General features: G+C 43.9%; 1 protein-coding gene and 1 long non-coding RNA gene across 9 annotated transcripts in view; one reads left to right on the top strand and one right to left on the bottom strand.

Annotated features, from left to right (window-relative positions):
• Positions 1-18,829, bottom strand: part of LOC135980802 (uncharacterized) — a 28,960-nt gene extending 10,131 nt beyond the window's left edge. The window contains exon 1 of one of the 2 annotated variants that reach the window (XR_010597706.1): positions 18,695-18,829. This is a non-coding gene — a long non-coding RNA (uncharacterized LOC135980802). Of the gene's footprint in view, positions 1-18,098; positions 18,224-18,694 lie in introns of those variants that run through there. The other variant, XR_010597705.1, reaches the window with a different exon arrangement.
• Positions 18,830-19,054: 225 nt separating this feature from the next.
• ATP11A (ATPase phospholipid transporting 11A) overlaps positions 19,055-22,277 on the top strand; it is a 231,951-nt gene continuing 228,728 nt past the window's right edge. For 3 of the 7 annotated variants that reach the window (XM_065581014.1, XM_042861427.2, XM_065581017.1), the window contains exon 1: positions 19,055-19,613. In XM_065581014.1, coding sequence (XP_065437086.1) covers positions 19,575-19,613 — 39 coding nt within the window. In that variant the 5' untranslated portion in view covers positions 19,055-19,574. The remainder of the gene's footprint in view (positions 19,614-22,277) is intronic. The other 4 variants (XM_065581016.1, XM_065581021.1, XM_065581018.1 and 1 more) reach the window with 4 other exon arrangements.

The raw sequence follows: 22,277 nt of genomic DNA, 5'->3' as shown, positions 1-22,277 counted from the left end.
AAGAGACCTTTCCCCAGGATTCTCCAAACTATTGCAATACAGTTATCAATAGTGTAAGACTTACATCGTGTTACAGTGATTTTCAATCCAAACTCAACAGATTTGAATTTATAGAATCATAGGACTGGAAGAGACCTCAAGAGGTCATCTAGTCCAGTCCCCTGCACTCATGGCAGGATTAAGTATTATCTAGGCCATCCCTGACCACACCAGCCATACCATCAGGGGTTCATTCACCTGCACATCTACTAATGTGATATATGCCATCATGTGCCAGCAATGCCCCTCTGCTATGTACATTGGCCAAACTGGACAGTCTCTACATGAAAGAATATATGGACACAAATCAGACATCAGGAATGGTAACATACAAAAGCCAGTAGGAGAACACTTCAATTTCCCTGGACATTCAATAACAGATTTAAAAGTAGCCATCCTTCAACAACAACAAAAAACTTCAAAAACAGACTTCAAAGAGAAACTGCAGAGCTACAATTCATTTGCAAATTTAACCCCATTAATTTGGGCTTGAATAGGGACTGGGAGTGGCTGGCTCACTACAAAAGCAATTTTCCCTCTCTTGGTATTGACACCTCCTCATCAATTATTGGGAGTGAACCATATCCACCCTGACTGAATTGGCCTTGTTAACACTGGTTCTCCACTTGTAAGGTAACTCCCTTCTCTTCATGTGTCAGTATATTAATGCCTGCATCTGTAATTTTTACTCCATGCATCTGAAGAAGTGGGTTTTTACCCACAAAAGCTTATGCCCAAATAAATCTGTTAGTCTTCAAGGTGCCACCGCACTCCTCTGTTTTACTGAACTGAGTTAAAACAAATTGAATTGAGTTTAATATTTTTGGAGTTCACCATATTAAAACTGCAATTATCTAGGTGTTATTGCATGATTGTATGCATTGCCATGGGAAGAGTAAACAGGAGAATAGCAGAGAGTGATTAGGCAAATTCACTCGGTTTGTAACATCTCCAGAGAAACACCTCCCCCTGGAGAGGTCTGCATAGACTAGTTCAAAGTAGATTCTCCAGGGACCAACAGATAAAGGGAGAATTTTTGGATAAATAGCCTGGTTTTAAACTGGCTCAGGGCCTCCTTCCTGATCCAGTAAGCGGACAGGACTTCTGGTCCAAGGTGAGCCCCAATCCTTAGGGAAGGGTTGGAAGGACTTGGCCTACTGAGGCCCCATGAGAGTGGGTGCTAATTCTGAGCTAAGGATATTATGAACTTGTGAGCACAAAAAGCCCCTTCGGGGAAGGGGGAGTTTAGGGATTTACCTGCCAGAGCCCAGGTTGGAAACAGTTGGGGTGATCTCTGGTAAGTTTATTCACATGTGTGTAGGTTCTTTTACTGTTTTCAATATGTTTTCTCTGTAATGCTTACGCCTTTGGAAGTGCTGTGTGGTAACCTATAACTGTTTGCAATTACTCTGTTATTAATCTCTGAAGAGAAAGCAACTACACCTGTTTAGGCAGATGGTCTTGTGCTGGGAATAACACAGTAAAGGCAGGGAAATGTTTGGCCTGGAAATAGCCTGGTCAGAAGGGAGAAAGACACAGGTCTCCACCCGAGAAACACAACAGCTAGGGAGCCAAAAGCCTGAGAGTGGGTGCCCTTGCTGGACCACTAAGGGGAAATACAAATGTAGTTGCCCCAAACTGTAACAGACACCATCATCTTCCCTCTTTTCTCTCTATATTCAGGTGTGATGCTGTATGATTGAGATATGACCATGTATATCATTGATCATATATTGGGTGACAGGGGATGGATCACTTGATGATTACCTGTTCTGTTCATTCCCTCTGAAGCACGTGGCATTGGCCACTGTCAGAAGACAGGATATTGGGCTAGATGGACCATTGATCTGATCCAGTATGGCTATATTTTTGTTCTTACAATATTGCCACTGTTAAACAATTGCAACAAATCTTGTATGAAGCATGTCATATAAAGTGTCACTAAAAAAGTTATGATTTTCTAAATAAGATTATCCTGTTTAAATCCATGTATCATCATAGTAGCTAAAGTTATGAATATTGGAGATATAGCTCCCAAATGTATTTGTTCCTGGGGTAACACCCACAAGGCAGTTTACATATCCACACTAGCTGCCCATTGTAAATGGACTACTCAAGTTTGATGACCCATTAACGACATTTCACTCTAACAATGGGCCATAGAAGAAACTCATTCTGCCAAGATATCTCTTCCTGCCGACGCCTCAGCCTCCAAGGGGCCAATGGCTACCCCTGGTGAGTCATCAAACCTTGTAAGGACATGTGATATCCTCATTTGACCCTGGACTTCAGGGGGGAGGGATAGCTCAGTGGTTTGAGCATTGGCCTCCTAAACCCAGGGTTGTGAGGGGGCCACTTAGGGATCTGGGGCAAAGTCAGTACTTGGTCCTGCTAGTGAAGGCAGGGAGCTGGACTCGATGACCTTTCAAGGTCCCTTCCAGTTCTAGGAGATAAGATATCTCCATTAATTTTGTGCCAATAACTTTCAGAAACTGGGCTGTGAGCTTTGTTTGAAACAGAAAATTTCCAGGCACATAGCAAAGGGTATAAAAGGCACCTGGGACGACTTCATTTTGCATCTTTCCTGCTCTCAGTCTCTGGACTGTGGATTTACAATTAAAAGGAGCATATTGGAAGGTCCTTAGTCCACAGTTCAATCTTTTGGAAGTTACCAGAGAGACTTTATAAGTAGGGTTGCCAACCCTCCAGGATTGTCCTGGAGTCTCCAGGAATTAATTATTATGTCATGTGATGAAACCTCCAGAAATATCTCCAACCAAAATTGGCAACCCTATTTACAAGCCAGAAGTCTAGTCCATTACTGCTATAAACCTGATATAAGGACACTGCAATTATTGTATGTCTATAACTAACGTGGATGTGACTCACCAATGCGGCACCTCCTGCTGGCTGTCCGGGGAATTAGCTCTGCTAGTCAGTGTGCCTCTCCTGGTGGTGTCTCACCGCCATCACTTCTGCTCCAGGACCCACGTCACTCCCAGGACCACAGCGTACTCTTCATGACACAGACCTCTGGCTGTGCCACACTCTATGCTCCCCTTTCCAGGGGACCTGCAGTCTGCCATCCAGCCACTTCCCTCAGTTGTGACTGCAGCCCGTCTGGCCACTTCCTCAGTGGCAATGGGGAGGGGGGGGGAGAGAGACTCCTGGTCCCGGCCCAGGGACCCTGTAGATGGCCACCACTTGATGTGCCCCCTCTGACTCCTCAGTTCATTTCCCTGGGTTACTTCCCCATGACTCCCAGCACCTTCTTTACTCTTGCTTAGAGCTTCAGCCTGCCGGTCTTAGCAACTAGCCAGGAGCTCTCTCTACCTTCCCTGATCCCTGCTAGCAGTACTGCTCTGACCAGGGTGCTGTCACTCCTTCTTCCTACTAGGAGCCTGGTTTTCCCTCCGCAGGCTCCAGGCAGCTATTGACTCTGCTCTGCAGCCCTTCTTAGATGGGCCAGCCTGGCCCTGATTGGCTGCTCCTCGCAGCCCCTCTCTAATTGGCTGCCTCCTACACAGCCTCCCTAGGGCTCTATTAACCTGTTATGGACCAGTGTGGGGAAGGCACCCCATCACAATGACCTATTAACCATTTTAACACTCTTCTTCTTTTCTCAATAAACCTTTAGATTTTAGTTTAGTTGGCAACAGTGTGATTATTGGGTAAGATCTGAGTTATATATTGACTTGGCCAAGTGGCTGATCTCTTGGGATTAGAAGGACCCTATATTTGATTAAATTGGTTTTCAATAACCATTCATCTAGTGTCTGGGTGGTGAGACAACAGCTGGAATACCTAAGGAGACTGCATTTCTGACTTCTTGTTAACCAATGTGGAGAGAAAGAAGTTTATTTTTGCTACTGGATTGGTATAATCTAATGAGAGAATAATCACCAGTTTGGGGTAAGTCTATCCTATTTTTCAGCAGTTTGTCCTGAATCTGGCATTCTCAGCTGTGACCCATTGAGGCACGGTGACACCAGGTCAGAAACATGACCCTGTTCCATCCAATAATCCCTGGTGGTCAAGAGAACACACACACACAAAAAACCATATCTCATCATTTATAATAGAGAAATAGCACCCTTCCTGTCATCTACTACTATTATGAGGTAAAAACCCCGTCTGCCCCTTTCTCCCATCCCACACAGGCTGGAAACCCATTATATCTATCCAAATTTTACATGATATAAAACCAAATAATTTCCAAGAAGTATCACCACTTTCACATTCAAATAAAGCCTCAGTTTAAAATTATAAATACACATATTAAGGCCTTGATTCTGCACAGAGAACCACGTGGACATTGATGCTCAGATTATTCTCAGTGCAGGACAGCAGAGCTTCCCCAGTTCCCAACCCGGAAATCCATTTACAAAAACTGAGCTTAAGACTGATTTGATCAGCTAAAGAGGTAAAAGGTTCCCATATTATGGAGCACTTAGGAGTGGAATTCATCAATAATTCCTCTTCTCTCCTAACTTTTAGATGTGTAGAACCAGAAACCTCTTAGCATACAACATACAGGCATCCTTCCAGTAGAAATTAATTGAAAACTGGAAGCAATATTAATTGACTCCTCTTCCCATCTCCAGTCCTATTTTTGGAGACACTGGTCAATGCTCTTTTATATCTTTAACAGAACAAAAACATGGAGAGTGGGGGGAGAAGGAAGAGGAAAAAGTGAAGAAGATGGGAAAAGTAGAAAAGAGGAAGGAAAAGTAGAGTGAGGAGGAGAATAAAGAGAAAGAAAGGAGAAAAGGAGAAAGAATAGCAGATTAAAAACAAAAAAAGGTTTTCAGACCCCAATTCAGCAAGATACTAAAGCACATGCCTAGCTTTAATCACATAAGTAATCCCAGTGAAGAACTACTCATGTAGTTAAAGTTAGGTATGTACTGAAGTACCTTACTATATTGAGACCTAGAGTTATACACACTGAACAAAGCCACAACAAAACAGTTTGTGTTAAGTTATGCAACTGAGGAATGAAAAGACTGACTTGGGAACTCATACAGGTCTATTCAAATTAGAAGTTATGGCCAAGATTTTCAAAAGTGTCAAGTGATTTTGAGTGCCTTGGTTTTGGGGGCCCCTTATCACTCCTTACAGAGGCCTGATTTGCAAAGGCTAGCACTGAGTACTTTCTGAAAATCAGGCTCAGTTAAAGCGTCTCAAGTTGGACACACAAAAAATGGACACACCTAAAATAACTAGTCACTTTGGGAAATCTTGGTCTAAATTTAAAAGGGGCCACAAATATTCAATATTGAACATCATGTTATGCTCAACATTTTTTAAAATTAAAAATGGAAGGAAGAAGTTGGGAGCTGTTTCAAGTCTTATTTTAAATTCTCATGATACTGCATCAAATTAAGTTTTATTTTCTGGAAAATAAAACCTATTTATAAAATAATTCAATCTGGATGACACCGTGGTTAAAGCATTAGCCTGAAACTTGGGAAATGTGCATTCAATTATCTGCTTCACAAGAGACTTCCTGTATGACCTTGACCAAGTCACTTAGTCACGCTGTGTTTCATTTGTAAAATGTGGACAATAGCACTCACAAGGATGTTGAGAGGATACATTATAGATTGTGTAGTGCTGAGATAAAGGTAATGTAAGCCATATAAGTACCTCCGGAGATACTTTAAGCGGTCTTTTGCTACCTTGTGTTCTAATGCTGTTCCAATTTGACAACTGAAAGACATATTGTATAATATTTGCTGTATAACATTTTTGCTATTTGTCATTTTTTCCATTATAAAGTGCAAAATCAGGTTGACAATGAGGTGGTTCCTTTAGATTCCATACTTTGCAAGACCTTATTTCCACTGACAGTTTTCAGGAAATCTCCCACCAGTGCTAGTGGGGCATTCTCAGTCCTACAAGCAACACACTCTGGGTATGTCTTTGCTGCAGAGTTAACTCAGGTGTGGCCCCTAACTCCACTTCTATCCACACATAAAACCTCCTCACTCAAATCAGATGTTGCTTTCAACCCAAGCTAACTGGCCCATCAAGAGCTAGGCTGGAGGTTGGGTGCCCCTTTCACCTGAGGGGGTAGCCAACCCATTTCACAGTGAGGACACAGGCTAAATCATTCAAGTGCTAATAGTCCTCCAGTGCCTTCCCACAATTCCCCCTATATGCTCAGGACAGAAAAGTTCTCGTACCATTCACTGGGAAAGAATCAGCTTACTGCAGTACAAAAAACATGGGACGTGCCCCCAGAAGTGCTGACCTCACACATGGGGGGAGTGCAGCACTAGTAAGAACAGAGTGATGTGAGTAGGGCTTTGCGGTGTGGCTGCTCACACCCAGACTAGGCTAATTTAGGCATTGATCATCTGAGCTAACTGCAGTGAAGACATACATACCCAAGAGGACTTCTTAATCTGTACTGGGAATAGTACTATTCAACATATTCATAAATGATCTGGAAAAAAGGGTAAACATGTGGCAAAATTTGCAGATGATACAAAACTACTCAAGATAGTTAAGTCCCAACAGACTGCGAAGAGCTACAAAAGAATCTCACAAAACTGGATGACTGGGCTACAAAATGGAAGATGAAATTCAATGTTGGTAAATGCAAAGTAATGCACATTGGAAGACATAATCCTAACTACACATATAAAATTACTATTCAAGAAAAAGAGATCTTGGAGTCATTGGGGATAGCTCTCTGAATATTGCATGCAGATGTGGTCGCCCCTTCTCAAAAAAGATATATTGGAAATGGAAAAGGTTCAGAAAAGGACAACTAAATTTTTTAGGGGTATGGACAGTTTCCATATGAGGAGATAAGATTAATAAGACTGGGACTTTTCAGCTAGGAAAAGAGACGACTAAGGGAGGATATGATAGAGGTCTATAAAATCATGACTGGTGGGGAGAAAGTAAATAAGGAAATGTTATTTACTCCTTCTCATAACACAAGAACTGGGGTCACCAAGTGAAATTAATAGGCAGCAGGTTTAAAAGAAACAAAAGGAAGTATTTCTTCACACAACCCACAGTCAACCTGTGTAACTCTTCCAGAGGATGTTGTGAAGGCCAAGACTATAACAGGATTCAAAAAAGAACTAGATACATTCATGGAGGATAGGTCCATCAATGGCTATTAGCTAGGATGGGCAGGGATGGTGTCCCTAGCCTCTGTTTGCCAGAAGCTGGGAATGGGCGAAAGGGGATGGATCACTTGATGATTGCCTGTTGTGTTCATTCCCTCTGGGGCACCTGGCATTGGCCACTGTTGCAGGATACTGAGTTAGAAGGACCTTTGGTCTGACCCAATATGATCATTCTTATGTTCGTTATAGTCTGTGACTGTTTCTGAGTTAAAGGCATGACAGAAATCAGGCATGCCGATGAAGTTTACATCAGCATTTCACCAAAGTAATGTTTGATCATCTAGAGTGGGGGAGAGATGGTAATAGTCCCCATTTTCTGTACAACCACTTTTGTTTTCTCTATCTTGTAACAACATTCTCCTACCTCTCCACCCCAGGGTGTGTCTGCCCTTACTCTAGTGCTGGAGTATTTCCCAGTTTCTTCTTTCAACAGCAGACATTTCAGATGCCTCTTTGATCTTGCCTGCACCTGAGTGAGCCCAAAGGAGCACCATGATTGGGCCCAGATTTGCATGTCAATTGTCCATGGCTGGAAGAGTTAGACTGAATCAAACTCATGGTCTTTGAAGCAGTAGGATTTGCAATTTTTGTATAGTTTAATTTGACCAGATACGTACTGACAGACTAAAGTCCACCTGTCTTAGTAGGGCAACGATTAAGATACAGGTAGGGCCCATGCTGCTGCAAGCACCCCAGCTGGGGGCTCCGAGCTGCTAGTCCAGGCCAGTGACAGAATAAGGCAGAGGACCCCAGCCAATTTGGGCCCCTGTGCCCCAGCCCTGGCAGAAGCCCTGACTGGGTCACTCTGAGCCCCAGCACTAGCCATGGGGGAAGAAGCCTCGAGCCCAGGTGCCCCAAGCCCTGGCTGCAGCCGCGGGCCTGAAGCCCCAAGTCCAGGCTGTTCTGGCTAGCGGGGGGAGGGGACGAGGAGGGGTTGGAAGCCCTGAGTCTGGGCTGCCCTGAGCTCTAGCTGAAGTGGCAGGGGGTGGAAGCCCCAAGCCCGGGTTGTCCTGGGTGGTGTGGGGTATGGGGGGCGTGGAAGTCTAGAGCCTGGGCTGCCTCAGGTGGAGGGGGGGGGGGCGGAAGCCTCCAGCCCAGACTGCCCTGAAACCCATCTGCAGCCAGTAGGAGTGGAAGCCCCAAGCCACAGCAGGAGCCGTCCTGGGAGGAAGCCCCGAGCTCGGCACCCAGAGCTGCGGCTGGAGCTGCGGGGGAAGGGAAAAGGGGGGAATGGAAGCCCAGAGCCCAGCTTCTAGGCTGCTGCTGCACAGAAGTGAGGGTGTAACACCCTCATTTCTGCACTGCCTCTGGAGGTGGATCTGATCTCCCCACCAAGAGTGGCCGTGCAGGTGAAGGACAACTCCAGTCCCTCCCCAGCATGTCTGGAATAGCAGCTAGGAGCCCCACACTCCCAGCAGCAGGGGAGATCAGATTTCATGGGGAAAGTCTGATTTAACAGTCTGTGACACGTTTTCCATGGCTGTGAAATTGGAAGGGCCCTAGATACAAGTATTTTAGTCCTATTCTTCTTAGAACTTAAGGGAGCTGGACTGATAGGCTTTAAGACTTCTTTCCAGCAAGGCTCTTAGCTGAATTAATGTCCCAGATGTATTAGACTTTTTTGATCCTGATATGCTGAAACTTTGCTGGGAATAATATAGCGGTTCCTACTCCTGCTTTTTCAATTGCCCATTTAAGAGGCACTCTTTCTAATGTGCCCATTAGAGAGGACTGAGCTCAAGGAAACAAACAACATGGCCTTGATGAATTATTACATTTGTTTAGCTATTTTCAGACTTTGTAACAATCAGAGTCAGAGTAATAATAGCCATAACTTATTAGCCGTTTAGGTTTTGAACATGTGGATCTGTGGTGGTTTTCACTCGTGGGGGTAGTGGGGCACTGCTAGTGGTCAAGGCTTTGAGCTTTCAACATGCAGGGGGCAGGGGCTGAGACCCTCCCACTCCACCAGGCTCCAGCCCAGGGTCCTGTGAGTGCAACACAAGGGTCTCACACCCAGAACTATCTTAAAGCTGCCCTCCCTGGGCCACTTCCTACCACCCTGCTATTGTCCAAAGTTTGCAGTCTATCACAGGAGGCTGTAAAGGGGGTCAGCTCGCCACTTGACATCTTTTCTTGGCCAGGCATGGTGTGATAGTTCTCTCCCTCTTGGGGCAATGGCTGCCTCCTCATGTCTTGGCCCTCCGGCAGGTGAGTTCCAAGTCTCTCGCCTTCCAGGGGAGTCCATAAACAAAACGCGGGGAATCAATGCATAAACTGGGTTAATAGGTGAGGGGGGAAATACCTCCCTCTCAAGGTATAATAGAAGCAGGTCCTCCCTTTCTTCAGGGAGGGGTCTTCAGACAATTGTTGAGGAAGAGATCCTGCCTTCCCTCAGCCTTTTTCTCATGAGCTGCAAGGTACAAGTCCTTTCTCATCCCTGGTCTGCCCACACATGAGCTGTTCTGCTCCCTTTTAGCACCTCCGCCAGTCTTGACATCTCTTGCAGGGGTGGCAGGCTGGGGCTTAATCCCTTGTTGCCCAGTGTGGGATTTGTATACTCCATCACAGGATCCTGTAACTCCTTCTAAAATATGGTATTTGTTGTTCAATGTCAGGGTGTTCAAGCTTATTTTGATGGTCTGGGATTCATAATCAATATCTTCTAGAATTCTGAGGACAAAGAGATTTTAAACCCTGACTTGGTGCTTTAGTGTTTCCAATTCTCCTTCCAGCAAAGAATTTTTTTATAAGCAATTTTGTAATTTTCTTGACGTCTTTGAGCTCAGATTCCATGCAGCCTAACGCTGCTCAGTAGTAAAATCTCTTGGATCTTAAATTAACAATTTCTCAGAAAACTACTCTATTTTTTTCCCTACAAAGGAGGCAGATTTTTGTTTACAGTCCATCTTAATGTGAAGGACTAAAATGATCTTTCAGTCCCTTTTATTTGAGCTTGTATTTCACTAGTGGTTAAAATGGAGCTGCTGGCTGGATTCATATAATTCTGAGCTGTTTGATTTCCCCTTACTTTCCCTCCCTTTTTTGCTCACTTTTAAAACTGGGTCAAACAAAGCCCTTTCTTCACCTGTTTGGAGGGGGAACATTACTTATGTGCCATATTTGGCAAACTGTGTTCCAGCTGAAGCTGCTCTTTTCTGGTTGGTGCGGAGTTCTGCCCCTGAACCAATACCTAATTCTGAAGAACCCTCCAAACAGGATTTACACCCGATTAAAAATAGCATAGATTCATATTTATTAATAGCAGCATAGCTGTGCAATTCATGACCCATTATTATTAAGTATTTGTACAACAAGAGCACCTAGGAGCCCCAGTCACAAACCAGGACTCCATTGTGGTAGGCACTGTACAAAAAAACAAAACAGCGCCTGCCCTAAAGAACTAACAGTCTAAGGCCAGGACTACACTAGAAGTGCTTTGATGGAATAGCTATACCAGTATTCTATACTGACAAAGCCCTCCTAATGTAAGCACAGCTCACCCTGGAAAAATGGTGCTTTTGCTGTTATAGCTTACTCCAGCCCCCCGCCCCTCCCAGCGAAATAAGCTATATCAGCAAAAGTGCAGTTTTGCCAGTATAATGCATCTACACTAGGGGCTTTTGCTGGTACAGTTCTGTCAGTATCAAATCACACCTCTGACTGACTTAGGCCTGGTCTACACCTGAAACTTAGGCCAAGCTAGCTACATTGTTCAGGGGTGTGAAAAATTCACACACCCCTGAGACATAAGTCAGCTTAACTAAGTCCCCGTGTAGACAGCATTAGGTTGATGGAAGAGTTCTTCCATTGACCTATCTGCTGCCTCTCAGGAAGGTGGATTACTACAGTGATGGAAAGACCACTTCCACCATTATAGTAAACGTCTACACTACAGTGGCGCTACTGCAGCTCTGCCGCTGTAGCATTTCTAGTGTAGACATACTCTTAGCCATGATGACAAAAATCTGTACTGTAGACCTGGTCTAAGTATAAGACAAAAGACCACAAGTAAATATAGACAGACTAGGAAGCACAAGGAAACAATGAGATAATATTGATCAACATGATAGACAGTAGTCTCGGCATACCTTAGTGCAGGGGTCGCCAACCTTTCAAAAGTGGTGTGCCGAGTCTTCATTTATTCACTCTAATTTAAAGTTTCGCGTGCCAGTAATACATTTTAATGTTTTAGAAGGTCTCTTTCTCTAAGTCTATAATATATAACTAAACTATTGTTGTATGTAAAGTAAATAAGGTTTTTAAAATGTTTAAGCAGCTTCATTTAAAATTAAATTAAAATGTAGAGCCCCCCCAGCTCAGTGGCCAGGACCCAGGCTGCGTGAGTGCCACTGAAAATCAGCTTGCGTGCCGCCTTCGGCATACGTGCCATAGGTTGCCTACCCCTGCCTTACTGTTTTCTAAAGCCTAGTATGTACCCCATTAGAGGTGTGTGAGAACAAACCTCTTAATTATTCTCGACAGTCTCAGCTTTCAATAATTAAAAAAGAAAAAAAGCCTCTAGCAAGCAGTTGCTGTCGCACAAATAGCCTTCAAAATGTGAAGTGTGTGTAACTGGTGCACAGGCTGCTCCTGAATCCGCAGAGAGCCTGAAACAAGAGCTCTGAGACGAGAACAGCACTTGCTAATTCAGATGACAGAGGTCACGCTGAAATTGTCAATTTGTTGTTGACAATTTCACCACTTGTCGAAGCATGTAAGAAAGGAGAGGACGTTTATTATGAAGATCTGCAAGAGTGTTTCCAAAAATTGGGGGGGAGGGGGAAGATGTATGAATGAAGATGAGTAGGTCTTTAGCACCAAATGGAGCATGATGCATTTCATTTGCCTGAAAGGGGAGAGACGACACTCAGGTTTCAAAAGTTTGGGAAACATTCATATTGTTGGATGCTGACCATAAATTCTGCAGCAAAAGTCTTGATTTTATTTGCTCACATATACTGGATTCTATGGCAAACTGTAGTAGCATGAAATAAATGAAAAAAGTAATCAGATTTTTGTTGAATATTAAAATTAACTACACAATCAATGCAATATTGATGTTCATTTTAATGCAATGACAGTCCTTTAAGGTATTTTTCCATTTATTTTATCCTGCTGCAGAAATTTCACTCAGTCATCATATTTTGTATTGACAATAGGGTAGTGGGGGATGGAGAAAAATAAGCCAAAGACTTGGCTCGCAGGAGGTTTTGGGTTCTTGAAGGCTGTATTAGCGATAGAGGGTATGTGAGGCAGCAGGAACTGGGAAGGGTGAAAGAGTCAGGAGCCTTTGTGAAATCAAGTCATCTAGCAGACCAATCAGCAACACACCTTCTTTCTATGCCTGAGGTAGGGGCAGCATTTTCTGTGGGACCACAGCACCACTCAAAGCAGAGACTAACATACTTCTCACATAAATCTAAACACTGTAGAGATTAACAGTAGAGATAGGAAACATATACAGTTCTAGCTATCATATTTCATGAGTTCCCATGCAAGTCTGTATCTACAGCAAGTTCCTCTTCATTTATATAGTGCATGCAATATAACTAGGTCCTATTTTTCAACCTAGCCCTTTTCTCTCTCCTGGAGAGAGCAGGGGAGGCAGAGGGGCTAGCTAGCTACCTTTTGATCAGTCCCTTACGGCATAGAGCATTGGCTATAGGTTTGCTCAAGAGATCAAAGATCTGTTTAGATTAAGGACTGCATCTTCATATATGTTTGTACAGTGCCAAGCACAGCTGTAATACTAATATTAAACAGAAATAGATGACTGGCAGTGGGCAGAGAAACCATTCCTGATGTTTTGCAACGTGTGTGTGTAAGCAGATAATCAGGCCATAGTTTTATTCACTCTTACATGATATCGAGCCATTGCTCCCCACCTCTGCCCATCCAATTATGCCAGATTCAGTTTCGTATTAGTCAAATTTTCCCACAAGCAACTTCATACCTTCTCTCATGCCACTTTTTATGCCTGAGAGCAGATCCTCATAAAAATCCACAACTCCATTACATTTTTATTAATAAATTAATGTACATTGAGGGGTTTTTTTGTTTTTAAAAGAGGATGGGAGGGGAAGTATTTTCAGTTACACCCAAGTAAATGAAGACAGAAATGGAGCCTAAGGGCCAGTCCTCTCAAAGAAAGAATTCCTACTTCATGACTTCAAAGCATGGAAATCTTCATAAATCACTTCACATGGTGCCAGTTTTGCCCCTTAGTATCCTCAGTTTGCTTTAGGGGCCAGAACCACTTCTCTTTTCAAGGCAGGAAGGTGGAGGGAGCAAACACTCCTTTCCCCTCAGAGCAATTTGTTGGAAAATTGGGAAATAGAAATTTGGAGTTCCAGCAGTTTATACAGTCCTCCTTTGCATACATTCTTCCAGGTGCATGGGGAAGGATGACCCTTAATTTACTGTACTTGGCTTCAAGGGAAGTATAACAACAATTCTTTTTATTTTGGATATAAATCATATCCATTAAAATGATTGTTCTGTCAGAGTGATTAGGTCTGAAAACACCCACCCACCCCAAAGTTGCTGTTTTAGATCTTGTCAGGGTATTCCCCACATTTCAAAGGTAGTTTTCTTTAAACTGGCTTTAAGTTATTACTGTGACTCTGAACAGTAAACTATTGTTGCAGTCATTAGTCTTTAGGGCTGTAGCCTATAATACATCTTTTGTAATAACAGCATAATTTGAAAATTGAGATTTTTATCTAGTTAGAGGTCAGTAAGCAGTGATTTCAGGAAGCAGATAAAAGGAACAGAGCCAAGAATTAAGGTAATTAGTACTTAGAGTTCCTTTTATCTAAAGATCTCACGGGTTAACCTCTACCCGCCCCCATGCCCTTGTCATACTCCCATTATTCCACCCCAGCACTAGCCAGTTGTACTGAATCAATAGGATATGGAGGGGGCAGAACAGCACCAATCAGACCGGTCTTTAAGTGGGCCAACACTAAGTGACAGCTGTGGGAGCACACTAGTATACACATCTATTTGTAGTTTCTAAAGTGGTGAGCATTGTTGGTGGCACTTAATCACAGTATTTAACATTACTTAAACTACTGCCCAAATACATCCCCATTACACAGAGACTGTTACTATTGTCTTACTTTAGCATTAATCATTAGTGCTCACTAGCATTAAGCATCAGTTCCCTGGAACAATTCCCAATAAGACTGCTATCCCTGAGTAAACTGTATTCTATCTAAGGGCAGGTCTTCACTACGGGGGGGGCGGGAGGGGGAGAGGTCGATTTAAGATACACCAATTCAACTACGCAAATAGTGTAGCTGAATTTGACCTATCGGAGACGACTTACCCCGCTGTGAGGACAGCGGCAAAATCGACCTCCGTGGCTCCCCGTCGACAGCGCTTACTCCCACCTCCACTGGTGGAGTAAGAGCGTCGATTTGGGGATAGATTGTCGCGTCCCGACGAGACGCGATAATTCGATCCCCGAGAAATCGATTTCTACCCGCCGATTCAGGCGGGTAGTGTAGACCTAGCCTCAGTATCTGAACACTGAAGGGTCAAATCCTCTTTCCTCTACCTTGAGCAGTAGAGTCCCAGACACAGCAGAACAAATATAGTTTCATTGCACATGTCAGGGTTCCAAGAGTCTCTACTGAGTGCGCATCCGTGTATCCATAGGGGACATCTGGAACATCCAGTCTTGGATCCTGAAGAAGATAACAATTTATGCCTGCTCCTCTATGACCAACCTATTTCCTGAGATCACTTCTCTCTCTCTCTCGGTACAAAGTAAATGAAGGCTGTAGCCAGCATATTTAAAAAAAAAAAAAAAAACAACTTTGGGATATCTTCCCTCCTCAAATGAGGGTAGGGCAGCCTCTAGCTATTTCTCAGACTATTTTGGGGAGTTCCTGCTTTCCACAAAACAGAGAAAGCAAGGCTTTCAGGCAGATTGCTGGTAAACAGTCTTTTGAAGTTTTTTCTCAAATGCAAACCATCAGAAAAACAGTCCCAGTACGGACAATGCTCACAATGCCAAGCCTCTAATACTCAAGATCAACCAGACATAGCAGTGCTAAGGGAAAAGCATAGCACCATCTTTAGGAAGCAGTTTTCCACCAAACAAGCTTATAACATTGGCAACAAGTTTGGACACATGCTACAAGCATATCAAAAAGCTTTTGTGGGTTATTAATATTGAAGAACTTCAGAAAATTGCATTTGACAAATTTCTTCCACTATTGATAAGTATAATAGATTTGTCATTGGTTTGTTAATATGAGCTGAAGACAGAATTATCTTTCTGTCTGTCTGGATGTGCCTGAAGAAAATACCCAGAAAAAAAAACATGTCCTAGAGACCATTGTCCTCTAATTTGCATTAACCTTTCCAAATAGGGAAACTTGATGACTGTATTATTGCATACTTTTTCTCTGAACCAAAAAAGTGATACAATATTAACCATTACAAAAATGAATGTATTTACTTTATGGTATTGATTTGCAAAATCACTCATGCTTCCTAAGTAAAAGGCTGTAAAAAGATTGAAGACCAAGTCAGGAAAAAAAATGCAGATATTGTTCAGAAACATGAACCCACAACCTTTTTGAAACCAAAAATGCTGATGCTACTAATTTGAGTGCTTTATTTGGTGGGAAAGAACAAGCCACTAAAACAGGTCTTTTTTGAGCACTGAAGCAGAAGAATGGTAATCACAGATGATGTTAAAAAGGAATTTTATTTACTTTGCTGATTTCGAATCAGTTACCCATTTCAGTAACTAGAAAATATTTTTAAAAGTAAAATACCCAATGTGATAAGTGTCTTATGGTGCATGCTAGTTGTGCTAAATAGTACCAGTCCATCCAGTTATTTTCACATAACATAACAGTGACTCTCAGCTATCTGACCCCCAGGATAAACTGGTTGCTTTTTTATAATCCTGCCCCCTCCCCACCCCACCCCACCCACCACCACACAGGCAGCAAGAGACAGTCTGCAAGTCATATAGATGTGATGCTGTCAGAATTTATGATATACTAGGTGGTTTGACATGCTGATCAGAACAATGGTAAATTGAGATCAAACTAGCCAGAGACATAAAAGGTAACAAGAAAACATTCTATAAATACATTAGAAGCAAGAGGAAGACGAAGACGAAGGACAGAGTAAGCCCATTACTCAATAAGGGGAGAAAAATAACAACAGAAAATGTGGAAACAGCAGAGGTGCTTAATGACTTTTGTTTCGGTTTTCACCAAGAAGGTTGGTGGTGATTGTAAGTCTAATGCCAGTGAAAATGAGGTAGGAACAGAAGAGGCTAAAATAGGGAAAGAACAAATTAAAAATTACTTGGAAAAATTAGATGTCTTCAAGTCACCCAGGGCCTAATGAAATGCATCCTAGAATACTCAAGAACTGACTGAGGAGATATCTGGGCCATTAGCTATTATCTTTGAGAAGTCATGGAAGACGGGAGAGATTCCAGAAGACCTGAAAAGGGCAAATATAGTGCTCTTCTATAAAAAGGGAAATAAGGACAACCCGGGAAATTACAGACCAGTCATCTTAACTTCTATAGCTGGAAAGACAATGGAGCAAATAATTAAGCAATCAGTTTGCAAACATCTAGAAGATAATAAGGTGATAAGTGACAGTCAGCATGGATTTGTCAAAAACAAATCGTGTCAAACCAACCTGATAGCTTTCTTTGACAGGGTAACAAGCCTTGTGCATAGGAGGGGAAGCGGTAGATGTGGTATATCTTGACTTAAGTAAAGCTTTTGATACTGTTTTGTATGACCTTCTCGTAAACAAACCAGAGAAATGCAACCTAGATGGAGCTACTATAAGGTGGGTGCAAAACTGGTTGGAAAACCGTTCCCAGAGAGTAGTTATCAGTGGTTCACAGTAATGCTGGAAGGGCACTTATAAAGTTCATGGATGATACAAAGCTGGGAGGGGTTGGAAGTGCTTTGGAGAATAGGATTAAAATTCAAAATGATCCTGGGTTAGTGTTTTTGTTCTGTGGTGTGTGGAACCTATCCTTGCAACAAAGCCCAATGCCAACTCTGTTCACATATCTATTCAAGTAACATCATCATAGGACCTAATCACATCAGCCATGCCATCAGGGGCTCGTTCACCTGCACATCTACCAATATGGTATATGCCATCATGTGCCAGCAATGCCCCTCTGCCATGTACATTGGTCAAACCAGACAGTCTCTACACAAAAGCATAAATGGACACAAATCTGACATCAGGAATCATAACATAACAGTAGGAGAACACTTCAACCTCTCTGGTCACTCAGTAACAGACTTAAAGGTGGCAATTTTGCAACAGAAAAGCTTCAAAAACAGACTCCAACGAGAAACTGCTGAACTTGAATTAATATGCAAACTAGATACCATCAATTTAGGCTTGAATAGAGACTGGAAATGGCTGAGCCATTACACACATTGAATCTATTTCCCCATGTTAAGTATCCTCACACTTTCTTGTCAAACTGTCTGAAATGAGCTATCTTGATTATCACTACAAAAGTTTTTTCTCTTAATTAATTAGCCTCTTAGAGTTGATAGGGAAACTCCCACCTTTTCATGTCCTCTCTCTCTCTCTCTCTCTCTCTCTCTCTCTATATATATATATATATATAATCTCCTTACTATATGTTCCATTCTATGCATCTGATTAAGTGGGCTACAGCCCATGAAAGCTTATGCTCAAATAAATTTGTTAGTCTCTAAGGTGCCACATAGAACTCATGGGTAATCTGTTTGCAGGAATGGGCCTTAACCTGCCCTCCCCCCCACACAACTATTACCAATAAGGAGTATTTAACACATAGGGAATATATTCCCAGTCCCTGTATATTTTTCCATGTTTACAGTATCCTTGTGTGTGTGACATGCTATTTACCTCGATTTGCAACTGTTGGGACCTATGTGTGGTTTCACTCCTAGAAATTTTACAAATAAAGTCCAGAACGGAGAAAACCGAACATCTGCTCCATCTAAAGTTCCCTTTCCTCGACTTCCCATCCTCAACAGCAAAGGAAACAACGGAGGAGCGCTCATCACTGGCTTGGTGCTCTGCTGCCCTAGAGCTCCCAGCCGCTGCAGCTCGGAACTGCGGGAGCGCTCTGGGGTTATCCCACTGCTTCGACAAGTTCTCCCCCCTCCGGGGAGGGCTCCAGCTACCATCACTCCCTCCACTGCTTGCTAGGTAGCATCAGTATCTTGGTAGTTGGAGATTAGGGCTTTACAGCAAGGTGATTAAAGAAGGAGCTTCCCGCTCTTTTCTCTTTGCTCCACTTATGGGATACGCTCTTTCAACAGGCGGGAATCTCCCTCTGCTTTTCGGATTTTCTGTTGCAAACTTGTGTGAACAGATGGTGGTTGATAGCACTTTCTGAAATTGTCACTCAACAACCCATACGGAGCCAGGACAAAAGCTGCAGAGATAAGGGCAAGGAAGGATTGTAAAGAATACGTGTATGTTAATAAAACACTCACCCCCTGCGGCATCAGCCTGCATTCTTTGCACCCCCACATCGGACTTCAAGGAGTGTTTTGGGTGTGCAAAATATGCAGGAGAAAGCTCCCTGAAGCTATAGCGGAAGAATCAAAGAGGAGTGGAAAAATCAGCTGTAACGCGGGAAGTTTTCCCCTGGAGTTAAAACACAGGATTGGGGGAGGGAAGCAAGATGCAAACGCTTCAGTCCGACACCTCCAAGCTTCGGTGAACCGAACGTCTGTCAACCCTGGCCTGAGAGCGCCTCACTCGCGGCCAGCCGCAGTGTGAAGCCCAGAACAGGAGTAAAAGGGGCGGAGCGCGGCTCACTGCGTGGGCAGGAAGGGGGAGGGGGCATGCGCATGCTCTCACGCCCTTTATGACGTGAACAGCCTGAATCGCAGGCAAAGATCAAAGTAGGAGGCGCGCGCGCGGGCGGAGCTGGTCTGATCTGGGCAGGGCTTGGGAGCTAGCGAGCAGAGCTAACTGCACGCTCCGTAAAACATTGTCTGGCCGCTAGGAGCCAGAGCAAAGGGCAGAGGCAGGAACCCTCCCCCGCGGCTTTTTCCTCCTTGCCAAGTGTCCAGGGGCAGCACCTCGAGCCGAGTTCCCTGCTCTGGGGATGAGGCGCCGGCAGGAGCAGCGGCGCACACCTGGGTAGCCGGCTGCGCCTGGCGCACGCATGATTTAGCCGGAGCAGCGGAGGAGGAGGCGGGCAGAGCGAGAGCTGGTGGGGCAGGGCAGGGGAGTCGCTCTCCGCTTCCCTGAGTGGGCGTGTGGGCGGCTGAGGAGGAGCAGCCACTGCTCCATGGAGGTGAAAAGTGGAAGTGAGGCGAGCTAGGCAGCCCAGCCGGCCGAGTGCCTGAGCGGCTCTGGCTCACCATGGATTGCAGCCTCATCCGCACGCTCATCAACAGATATGTAAGTACCTGGGCCGCGCCGCGAACTCCCCGGCCGGCTGCTCCCAGCGGGGCGCTCCCGGGAGCCGCTTTTCCCTGGCTTGCGGGGGAGCGAAATGCCCGCGTTAGACCCACGCTGGCCCAGGGAAGAGCCCCCCCGGTAACCCACAGGGCGCTGCGAAGCCCCCGTCACTCCATCCTCCTTCCCTCCCTGTGATCGCAGCCCCTTCCCGGGAGGTGTGTAGGACCGCTTGGTCCCCTTTCGGAGCAGCCGCTCCGCTCCCTGCGAGGGTGGGAGCTCGGCCGGGCAGGGCAGCAGGTTGCGGGCGCGTCTGGCTGACAGCACTTGCACACCCAGTTGCGCTCACTGACAAACCACTTACTCCCGGGACTCCCCGCACTTTCCAGCTCTGCCCCTCTCGTTTCCTGCCTTTCCGCCGGCCCGTTTGCTTCTGCAGAGCGCGGCGCCGCTGGGTCAGTGTCGGCCGCTAGTTGCTTGAAGGACGTGAGAGACTTGAACTCTCCAGGCTGGACCAGCAGGTGCCTCTCATGTGAACGCGCTTACGGGGCGAAGTATAAACACTTGTTCTGGCTCTAATTGCCATGTGTTGCGTCGATACAATATTTTTGGCTAGTTAATGGGCTCGCTGGTGAGTAGTTGAATAGTATAGTGTTTCGGGCTATTCAATACGTGAAAACTAGGTTTTATGCAATGATAAATATTGCTCTTGCTCGACAGTAAGAAATCCACCGAGAGATGGATGGCTGTGTATACTAAGTCTGTCTTCTGCTTTTGGAAGCCTTTACATCTGAAATAAAATATTTGACACCCTATATATCTCCAAACCTAGTGAAATACAAAGCCTTAAGGTAGCACTCAAAGACAATATAGCTATTTTTGTCAAATTGATTACAGTGAACCAGAATAAATCTGTTCAGACAGTGACTCTCTCTTCAGTTGAAGGCTGACAGTAAATGATCAGTCATGAGTTTGATAGTCTCATGATTTGCAGGGAGGTCAGGAGAAGCCTTCAGGGCTTATCATTGCACATGACTGAAAGGATGATATGATTTACACAGTTGTTAGTCTTCCCCAAATATTTCTGGGAATTGTCTTGCACTCTTTTACTAAAGCAAAAGTCAGCTGTCCTACCTAAAACAGGGACAACTTACTGTACACAAAAATAAGTAATGCTACCAGAGTGGACCAGAATTAGCAATTAATAGCAAATCGTATTTAATTTAGAATTTTTTTTAAGGATTGAATTTACAAGTATTTCTCACAAAACTAAGGTGACATGCACTGTTAAGTGCAAAGTAATGCACATTAGAAAAAATAATCACAACTATATGTACAAAATGATGGGTTTTAAATTAGCAGTTATCACTCAAGAAAGAAATCTTGGAGTCATTGCAGATAGCTTTCCGAAAACATCCGCTCAAAGTGCAGCGGCAGTCAAAAAAGCTAACAATGTTAGTTGCTGTTAGGCAAGGGATACATTATGAGACAGAAAATATCCCACACCTTGAATACTGCATGCAGTTCTGGTCACCCTGTCTCAAAAAGATGCATTAGACTTGGGGGGGAAAGTACAGAGAAGAACAAAAATGGTTAGGGGTATAGAACAGCTTCCATATGAGAAGAGTTTAAAAAGACCTGAACTGTTCATCTGAGAAAAGAGACGACTAAGGGGGATATGATAGAGGTCTATCAGACCGTGGATGATGTGGAGAAAGTGAATAGGGAAGTGTTCTTTAACACTTCATGTAACACAAGAACCGGGGTCACCCAATGAAATTAATAGGTTGCAGGTCTAAAACAAACACACAGCGCACAGCCTATGGAACTCATTGCCAGGGGATGTGAAAGCCAAAATTATAACTGGGTTCAAAAAAGAGTTAGATCAGTTCACAGAAGATAGGTCCATTAATGGCTATTAACCAAGATGATCAGGGTGATCCCAAGCTGTGGGTATCCCTAAACCTCTGACCATCAGAAATTGGGACTGGATGACAGGGGATGGATCGCTCCAGAACTGGCCCTTCCGTTCATTCCTTCTGAAGCATCTGGCCCTGGCCACTGTTGGAAGACAGGATACTGGGCTAGATGTACCACTGGTTTCACACAGTATGGCCATTACTTCATATGAGGAAAAATGAATGAACAAAGCCCATGGTTTTGAATTCTGTATAAAAGGACAAACAAATGATACCAAAATTAGTGTTGTGTTAAGTTGGAGAAAAATGTATATTGAGGAACAAAAGAATCTGTGCTAAATCTGGCTTTAATTTTCATCCTCACTAATGATTGGGAAGAGAGGGTAAACAACATGCTTAGGAAGTTACTACTAAAAACAAATAATACAGAGATTAGAAATATGGACAAGAAATTGAAACTAAATGTGAACTAATGCAAATTAGTACATTTGGGGATAGGGTGGGAGGGAAGCCAAACCATAAATATTTTATGGGATGCGGGTAATGTTAAGAGACCTTGGGGTGTTCAATGCATGTATTTTTTTTTTTTGGACTGCGTATTCAGAAGCATCTTGTCTTAAGTCAGGGAGATGATTTTCATTCTCTGGTGAAACAGTAGGTAAAGTACCCAGTTTCTTTCTAAGCTCCTCAGTCAGAAAGATATGGACAAATTGGAGAGAAATGAGAAGAGATTGGGGGGGGGGGGGGG

Source organism: Chrysemys picta, chromosome 1 (genome assembly GCF_011386835.1).
Source record: "Chrysemys picta bellii isolate R12L10 chromosome 1, ASM1138683v2, whole genome shotgun sequence".
In the NCBI taxonomy this organism is placed as follows: Eukaryota; Metazoa; Chordata; order Testudines; family Emydidae; genus Chrysemys; species Chrysemys picta.
Note: the sequence above shows the minus strand (reverse complement) of the source record. Positions and strands in the feature narration are given on the sequence as shown.